This window comes from Penaeus japonicus, unplaced genomic scaffold, assembly GCF_977035675.1.
Source record: "Penaeus japonicus unplaced genomic scaffold, GWHDUDI00000001_assembly GWHDUDI00000004, whole genome shotgun sequence".
Lineage (NCBI taxonomy): Eukaryota > Metazoa > Arthropoda > Malacostraca > Decapoda > Penaeidae > Penaeus > Penaeus japonicus.
Genome location: NW_028234406.1, coordinates 20,457,265 through 20,467,264, shown reverse-complemented (window position 1 = coordinate 20,467,264; position 10,000 = coordinate 20,457,265). Strand labels below are relative to the sequence as shown.

Here is a 10,000-nt window from a genome sequence, read left to right as displayed (position 1 = left end):
TATATATATATATATATATTTATATATATATATATATATGTATGTAAATATATATATATATATCTAAATATATATATATATATATATATATATATATATATATATATATATATATGCCACACACATATATATATATATATATATATATATATATATATATATATATATATATGTGTTTATATTTTATATATATATATATATATATATATATATATATATATATATATATATACATATACACACACACACACACATACATATTTCTATATATATATTTTTTTTTCTATATAAATATATACATATATATATATATATATATATATATATATATATATATATATATATATATATATATGTATATATATATACCACACACACACACACATACAGACACACACACACACACACACACACACACATACACTCACATATATATATGTATATTATATATATATATATATATATATATATATATATAGAGAGAGAGATATGATAGAGATAGTATAGAGAGAGAGAGATATATATATTATTATAAAACCACACACAAATGCCACGGCATATTCGTACACTTCCTGTCATTGTGTGTTTTTGTGTATAGTGTGTGTTTGTGCGCGTGTGTAAAGGAAACGTGAGTAAGCCGTCTATCACTGTGACCCTGTACTGTACGCTTGGTAAAAACACAATTTGTGAAAAGCTCATAAGAACTTTGATCCCGCATTCGTAGATGTAATTTTCTTTCTCTCTATTGACAGCGACAAACTTCTTAAATATATCAAGAGATTACCAATCAAAATTTCACAATATGAAATTTATCTTGTTATCAGTCTGTAAGGACGAACTGATATCAGATAATTTCTCTTCCCTTGGGTGTATAAGGCACTGAATGACCCTGACCTACATGCATAATTAGAGATGTTGATGTAAATAACCTTATTCAACGTAAATATTGTCACTAGCACAGATCAGTCCTAAAACTTTCACCGACCTTTATACAATTGTCAAATATCATTTATCATCATCTTTATAATTATTATTTCTCTTATTTTAATGATCATCATCATTACTATTTTATTATTCTTGTTTACCAGTATGATTATTATTACTATCATCATTTACGACTTATACGTTTGTAATTAGTTCGTGATATCTAACCTAACGCACCAGAATATCAAACTATTCGTCCGTCTTCTGTCTAGCACTGACTCTCCTTCTAATAAGAGAGGGTGCCAAAAGTGGCCTCTTATCATTAAATACCATAATGATAACTCCAGATGGCCTTCACACCACGACCAACTGTATCATGTCTTAAAGAGAAACGAAATACTTTAATGATAAAAATAATAAACGCAGATGAGAGCGTGAAAGCAGGGCTGAACGATTTTTTTTTAAAGAATGTGGGTTACTACTTACTACAAGAACCGTACCGGTAAGATAAATGACTGTGCAAATAAATCTCATATTTGATAGGTGCTTGTCAGTAGGGGGATGACTTATAAACACACGACAAACAATATCATATATCTCATTATATATGCAATAAAACGAATTTAGGATCCACATTATCTGATGAATATCCGAGTCTACCTTACGTAGAAGATGCCTTAGCAAGGATACCAGGAACAAAAATTCCAGAAATGGTAACAAGGGGCTGGCTGGCAGGGAGTGTATCTGATCGAGAAGGCCATTCTTGTGCCGGCACCAGAAGCGGCTGCTGCAAAGGGAGTGCTCTGTGTGAGAGTGTTCGGCTATCGGTGTTATCACGTATGTTAGTGTTCTTTTATTATTATTATTAATTTACGAAGTACAGAGAGTGCGACATACATTAGAACAAAACCGGCTTCAGTTCGTTTGTTAAAGAACTTTCTCTGATACAGTACGTGACACGATTGCAATGGCTCCATGCTACTAATTATTCAAGTGTGCATAGTGGATGGAGGTATTTGTGATATGGTTTTCAACTAGATATAACAGTACTTTCGCTTACTCGCCGATTGTATAACTGTCGAAGTGAAGAAGTGACCTTGCAATCGAACATTCTGTTGATCAGTATTTTGAGATGGGAGATCTCTATCTGCCCATACATTTAGGCAGGTAGAGACAGCAAGTCAGTCAAACGTATACATTGAGAAACACAGAGACATAGCTGAGAACACATACACATATACAAACAGAGAGAGAGAGAGAGAGAGAGAGAGAGAGAGAGAGAGAGAGAGAGAGAGAGAGAGAGAGAGAGAGAGAGAGAGAGAGAGAGAGAGAGAGGAGAGAAAGAGAGAGAGGAGAGAGAGAGAGAAAGAAAAAGAGAGAGAAAGAAAGGAGAGAGAGAGAAAGAAGAGAGAGAGAGAGAGAGAGAGAGAGAGAGAGAGAGAGAGAGAGAGAGAGAGAGAGAGAGAGAGAGAGAGAGAGAGAGAGAGAGAGAGAGAGAGAGAGAGAGAGAGAGAGAGAGAGAGAGAGAGAGAGAGAGAGAGTGTGTGTGTGTGTGTGTGTGTGTGTGTATGTATGTATGTATGTGAGAGAGTGAATCAGCGAGTGAGTGAGTGAGAGTAATTGTGTGCGTGTTCTTACATAATAAACTTATTATATTTAGGGAATGTTTGGCTCGGCCTTTCAAATCTCAGCCAATTCTTCCGGCTCCTTGGATCAAGGTCGGTATCGTATGAGAAAAAATAGCTTTTATCACTGAGATAATACATTCAGAATTTTCATGTGCTGAATATCACTAAAGTACCGCCCATGATATACGTTAGGAGTAAAGTGGGGTGAAAAATGAAGTTTTATTTGTTATTAGAGACGTATATACTTGGTCATGTGAAGGTTGTTGCTAGGGAAAAGTTTCCAGGGATAGGAGAGTCGACTTCCTGTTATTCTTTAATTTCCTAAATATTATACTTAGGTTTATTATTCTGCTTTTGGTCTTATGATGGCTGTCTTTCCGAACATTAGAGACGTATCGTGAATACGTTTAATATTTGAGACCCATTAAAATTAGAGTAAAAATGATAATGAATATGGTAACTGGTAAACAGTTGCCATATACCATTATTTATAGTACTATGCTCGTGTTATGTCTTACAGTATTCATAAAACGTTTGAAAATTTTTGAAATATAGGGATAATAGATACCAAGTACAGAAAAAAAACATAATAAACCATAAATAAATGTCGTAGTCCTAGAAATGACACAGCTGAGAGTGTCACTTGCAAGACCTTGTGTGTGGATGAAAGGGTGGTGGTGTCATGAGCTCATAAAAGACTGTAAATGTAAGTGTGATAGACCAAAGTATTAAACCTTTTCAAGAATTGTGTGTAGACAGTAGATTTGGGAATTGAATTGTGAAAGAATAGGTCTTTTTCAAGTGTAAATAGAAAGTGACAACCTGCTACTTGTTATATCAGCTGATCGCCGGCCCGGTTATGCAGACGTGCAAAACCTTTGTTTGTCCAGTATGTCAACTAGCTAAATTTTACTTATATATGTTGTAAAATCAGAAAAAATCGAAAATTTCTCAAAGGTATTGCTAGTACCTTTCTAATTGTCCACAATAAAGCCCGTAACGTCAAGGTTTGATTATATAAAAAATGGTAAATTTTCCGAATAACTTCATGTATCCTTTCCTTTCCAAGCCTTTAAAGTACAGAGGGCGGTGTATGAGCCTTAGCGTGAACAGTTTGACCAATGAATTAAGCTACAGAAAAAGCCATGGCTGATATATATAGTAGATACTCAGCAAATCACAACACTGAAATTGGAGAGAATTTAATCACTAGTGTTCAATCAAGGGACAAATCTAAAATGTAAGCTGTCACTGTTCACACTAAGGTCTTCAGTGTGCAACAATTTAATAATTATTTACAGTTAATTGCTTTCCTGTTTTATTTTGGTGGGTCAGTTGCAGTTTTTTGCCAGGATCATTGTGAATCATAACTTTTAGTATATTTCTTAGCCAACTGATGGTTAATAAAGATTTGAAAAGTAAAACCAGATTTTTATAATAGTTGGACAGGTGTTCCAGATCTAACATAATAAGGATTGCATAATTGTTAAATCTACATATATTGGTAATTTATGCTCTGAAGGATAAATTATCCAGATAAAGATAACTAGTACATACAGAAAAGTAATTACATATTTTTACGAGAGATAAAAAAATGCAACTTTTAAATCAATGTGCTTATGTTATGTATAATTATGTATTTTTATGGTGGCTGTCAGGAATTTTTTAGATGATTACAGTTAATGTACATGTTTAAAAGATATATCTATCTATATTTTCAGACTTCTGAACGGGGAAATGTTAGCCCAAGTGTCACGTTATCCACTCCGAGTCCCTGTGCGGATTATGCCAGTAAGTTTTGTTCATATCCTTTCTTATGGCAAATGAAGTGTTGTAAATTGCAGAACTTGATTATTAAGTGTAAAACAAGAACTTGAATTCTTGTATTTCAGGTCATTTGTCATAAATACTTACAGACAAGGAGTTTATAGACATTATTTACTTCTTCTTTTTTACATCCTTTTATATACATTATTTGAGATTATCATTTTGGTAATATTTCTGTCTTTACAGGGGAGTCGTAGACAACAGGCAGTACACCAGGATCGTTTTATTCAGCAAGGAGCAGCTCTCTTGGCTGGATTAGGCTTGTGTATTTCATCTTTTTCCCTGAAGAAGCTCTCAGCCATGCCACACAAACCAAGACGCTTGATCTAGGAACTGTGGACATAGGCACTTTATAGGAGGAGTAAATAATGGAATTAATTTATTTAGGCTCATGAATTGAGAATGACAGTGATGCAGGTCTTACGATGAGTAGGCTTGCACACATATATAAAAGATAATTAAATATCTAATGTATCAGCTATATAAGGAGACACAAATTTTAGCTCTGAGAAAATTCATCCTCAATTATAGTTTGGAAATAAAAAATAATTCTATCTCTATAGAGTGAGGAGAGGAAGCAATATACATTAATGTCAATTTCTTCATAACTATTATCTTCCTTAGCAATGGAAAGAGCAGTAATTCATGAAATTATGCTTCAACTAGAGAGAAATGGTACTATTTTCTTTTTTAATTAATGACTTTTGTGATTCATATAACATGTATATATATATGTAAAAATATATATACAGCTTATAAAATCATACAGTCATACTTTTTTTCCTTTAATAGTGTTTTCATAGCTATCATAATTATTACAAAAGTTTACTAAATGTCATTTTTTGAAGTATCATTACTTAGTATGGCTGTATAATAAGGTGCATTTTGATTCAGAGAAAATGTAGTAGACAAGGGAATTCTAAGGTTTTCTTTGTTTCCCATTTGATTCCATAATCATGCATGGCCCAAACTTTATTTCTTGACACATGAAAGAAAGAAATTAGGTCATCTTTCTGAATTGTTCAGTTTTTTCATTTACTTGTTATTAGCATTAATTTTCTGACTAATTGACATCATGTCATGCTGGTATAATGACCTTTGTGCTTTTTTAAGCTTTAATGATGAAACATAATTTTTTTTTTTTTTTTTTTTGGTGGTTATCAATATTAACCCCTAAAGGATGTGCCATATTACCATGTGACACAGAAATGAGTTGTATTTTTGCAGTCTACTCGTCCAAAACTACATGATGGTACTTGAAAATATTACAATTCTGGTTTCCTGCTGGATATTTGTACAGATTGTGCATGTCTTCACCTGAACATGACAAAATTCAGTATGCGTGTCCTTTAGAGGTTAAATGTATTGTAAAAAGTTAAAGGGTCATAATATTATGAAATTATTTGTTTTTTATCTAGGTATGCTTACAATTTTAGATAAATATTGGCAATAAAGTAATTTTCCATAAGAATTAAAACTTCAGAGTTGTATTACCATAGCTATAAAGAACAGATATTATAACTATAAACTTATTAGAATAACTGCAAACAAATGTCCAGCAAAAACACTAGAAATGTAAACTAGTAATATTGCAGATAAATGTCCAGCAAAAACATTTAGAATGTTTGCATTTAATTTTTAGATTGTAGGTATTAGTAAAACTCCTGGGCCCTGTACATTGGTTTACACAGAGGCTTTGGGGAGACACACCAATGTTGTCTTTTTTTTCTTTTTTTTTTAGAAAAAAATATTTTATGCTATCCTTTTTGTGTATTATATTGTAGGTATTATATTTTGAGTTTAATTATTATGAATATATTTGTGTGTGTGCATTTTGAATGCAGTACTAAGTGATTCTGCAATATTAGATACAGCAGTCCATTGACTAAACATTTTGTGATACATGATGTCTTGTCTACATTTTAATAACCAAGAGGTACACACACGTGGTATTCTTCACATATCACTACAAACTTAAATGCTCATGTGTATTTACCTTGTGGTTTTATCATATTCTCTTCATAAGGTGAATCTTTGGGAATTAAGGTTTGATAGTTCTATTTTTATACACATTAAACTCCCATATTGTATCTGGGTTTACCCATTTCCCTCATGGTTGTATGTAACACTAGAAAGGTGAGGTTGTAATTCATAATTGATATTAACCTTCATATGGAGTTTTCACTGAACCTAATTCCAAAGTTGCACCTCATATCTTCTTTCAAGAATGTATTATTCAATACAGTTTGCATCATGCATCTTCATTTCCACAGACATGTATAAAAGGTATTTGTAAATAAACAATATTAATGAAATACTGTGATTTATTATTGAACACCATTATTTTATTGAGAGAAAATGTAATAGCATATGACTTGCAGGTTTTCCTTGATATTTAATAATATTAGCTTGCCTTTCTATACATGTGCATGCAGAGTAAGAGCCAGGATTTAAAAGAAAATCCTTATTTGTTCTACTATGGGATTAATTCTGAATCCCGATATCCAACAGTTCTGTACTACACACACACACTGGATATTTAATCCTATACCAATATTATATTTGATGTTATATAAGCTATTATAAACATTATTAGGATAGAAAGGCATATCATAATTTGTACCTATAATGTCAAGTATATACCATCTATATCAATATCTTTTTCCATTGTTTTATAGTATATCAGTATAGATTACACACTTTGAAGGAATGGATGGTTTGATTATTACTATTGTTCACAAAAAGATGAATCCTCATTATGCTGTATTGTTTTACCTGACACTTAATTGAATGTACTTTTTTCTGGCAAGTGAACCTAAATGAGTAGAACATTTACTGCTATTTACTGAAAGATGTTTCTTGATACTTAAAATGCTGCAGTATACAATGTTAATACTGTTTAGGACACAAGGACTTGGGCGTAAATCCCATATGCCCACTGAACAACGATATAAGAATGTTATACTGAAGACTAGATAGTCATACACAACATAAGTAAGAGTAATACTGAAGTATAAGAGTTAATTAAGGATATTTGCAAATAGTGTTTTTGAGAATTGAAACTGAGTGACAACGTATTCGGTTGGATTTATTCTCAGCAATAGTTAATGGTAAGGGGGAACTATTGTATTGTGCACCCATCACATTACTCAGAAACTCGATAAATCTCTTGATGCACACTTGACATGCAAGTTTGCCTGCAAGTAACAAGTGAGGCATGATACTTCTAGAATTTCATACAAAAAAATCGTTTTTTCTAGGTAATTATTATTTTATACAATTTGAACTTACTCAAAAAGGATAGAGTAAACACTATTTCTAGATATAATGAAATACGGATATAGATATACCCGATATATGGTATAATATGAATTGTTGAAATACAATTTTCAATTATTCATTCCTCTAGTCGGTTAACTAATCTCTAGGTAAATCTCTAGGTGTGGAGAACGAATGATTTTTAGGTATATTTGCGTGATTATTACATATTCGTCAGGATACACCTGTCTACACCTGTGTGGAAATAAGATATTTAAATAACTTAAGCTGTGGGATGATCTTGGTTCGTATATGGGTTATATTTAATTAACAATGAAATGACCTTTAATAAATACTTACGCATGCAGTGTATCTGCTGGGTGCGAGCATTAGCGTCAAAATTATTGCTTGGCATTGCTATGTGTAGTCTGATGATTTTTTTAATAGCACAAATTACATAATACATGAAAAAACACGTTCTAGAATTCATATCCGTTGTCGATTTTTATGAGTAACGGGATACCGTAGGGCTTTTGTAAGATTACCGCGACTCCTGGAGCACACTTGCAATCGCCATTTCTATTGTTCACATGCAATTTGTCTTATCAATTTTGCGTGATGTTCTGGCATGATTAACCCTAGATAGGAACCCCTGTAACATCAGTATTCTTAACAGAAGCCCTTGGTCGTCTGGATCAGCTAGATGAAATCTTAAAATAAGTACAGAAAAATATATTTATTCATTACAGAATATTTATAATACAAAACTATAAAACAATTTGCCTTCGTGCATGTGACAATGTATTTCATTCATCGTTGAAAAATATTTTTCTCTCAATTTAAAAAATACATGTGGCCAAACATAGTTTTTATATTTACATGAACAACAACATAAACGTAAGGTGTGTTTCCTTGACATTCTATATATGACAGCTTTACACTGCGCCTCAATTCTGGGAGGGAGTACATTGCAACATTGAAAATATTTTTTTTAGGGGTAGTAAAATTTTACTAATTTTATAATAATATATCACAGTTCACCTGTACCATATTTAGTTATTTTATATTCACAGTTCACCTGTACCATATTTAGTTATTTTATATTCATGTAATATTATTGTTATTTTTATTATCAGTACCCTCATTATTACTACTATCATTATTTTTTTACAATTATTAATTTTAACATTATCATTTATCATTATCACCATCATCGCTATTATATATGTAATCATTATAATATATATTATTGATGTCATGAATGTTATTTTTATTGTTATAATTATAATCATTATTACTAATTAATTTCCTTCTTTATTATCAGTTCACATGCTAGATATTGATTATCATTTCATTAGTGTGCGTTTCCGAAGCCCGCGCGCGCGCGCGCACACACACACACACACACACATACACGTACATATATGGCATGGCGTACAGGAGTGGCGCTAGAAAGCAACAAGTTACCATAAAACACTCAAGCGATTTACAGATAATATGTCAATGATCATCAAAGGGAGGTATTAATTGACTAGAACTGGCAATTATATATATCATATCATAAACAAAATATTCCCGTACAATCGAGAGAGAGCCTAAGGGACGTACGCGCTTTATAGGAGTCACCGAGACAGCTTTTTCCGACATGCTAGGCAATTTTGTGATATATCGTAGTTTATCATTCCATTTCTTATCATTCATATTCTTTCCAGGTTGAGATAAGTTTTGTCTTTGTGTGATCCAGCGTAGACTGTAAAATGTTTCATTTTTCAAGTTGAGAAAATGTAGAACATATTATAATTCTCCTATGGGAGTCGAATGTATAGCCAGTTTATACATTATTCAAAGTGTAAGACTCTTCTTACAGATTATACAGTGACAAAATTTGCTTTATTTTTCATCCACACTAGTCTTAGATTTTTTTTTTACCAACATTAACAAACTTTTTTTTGTGAAGCATATAGAAGTTGCAGTTAAACTTTATCAAATTAAGCCTATCTCCATTTATCTACAATTTATTATACATTGGATAATTTCACCCAACCTGATCAATGCTTATTAAAACTAACAACCAAACATCCCTAATACTTGTCAATACTTAATCTATTTTGTTGTAAAGCATCCCATTGAAATCTAATATAAATCTTGAAATGAGGATCATGCAATTATATAGAAAAACAATAAATGACCATAGAGAACATATAAAACAATACTATTAGCTCCTGAAAACAATTTGCAAAGTGGTGATGGTAAGCCCACAATTGGGTGTCAAAGAGAGACCCCCAATGACTCGAGCAATCACAGTGGCCTCCTTACCTTAGATACTCAAGGTGAAAGGCCCATAAATCCCTACTATGTATATT

The 10,000-nt window shown here is 32.0% G+C and overlaps 2 protein-coding genes across 17 annotated transcripts in view; both read left to right on the top strand.

Moving 5' to 3' along the window:
* LOC122256251 (uncharacterized) overlaps positions 1 to 6,694 on the top strand; it is an 11,420-nt gene extending 4,726 nt beyond the window's left edge. Inside the window, exons 1-3 of one of the 2 annotated variants that reach the window (XM_043020792.2) lie at positions 1,504 to 1,765; positions 4,274 to 4,343; positions 4,566 to 6,694. In XM_043020792.2, coding sequence (XP_042876726.2) covers positions 1,635 to 1,765; positions 4,274 to 4,343; positions 4,566 to 4,709 — 345 coding nt within the window. In that variant the 5' untranslated portion in view covers positions 1,504 to 1,634 and the 3' untranslated portion in view covers positions 4,710 to 6,694. Of the gene's footprint in view, positions 1 to 1,503; positions 1,766 to 4,273; positions 4,344 to 4,565 lie in introns of those variants that run through there. The other variant, XM_043020793.2, reaches the window with a different exon arrangement.
* A 2,318-nt stretch (positions 6,695 to 9,012) lies between these two features.
* The window catches only part of LOC122261172 (uncharacterized), a 13,347-nt gene continuing 12,359 nt past the window's right edge, over positions 9,013 to 10,000 (top strand). For 5 of the 15 annotated variants that reach the window (XM_086536257.1, XM_086536258.1, XM_086536248.1 and 2 more), the window contains exon 1: positions 9,013 to 9,157. The gene's annotated coding sequence lies outside the window, so the exon portion shown is untranslated. Of the gene's footprint in view, positions 9,158 to 9,189; positions 9,308 to 9,331; positions 9,487 to 9,523 lie in introns of those variants that run through there. The other 10 variants (XM_086536260.1, XM_086536251.1, XM_086536249.1 and 7 more) reach the window with 9 other exon arrangements.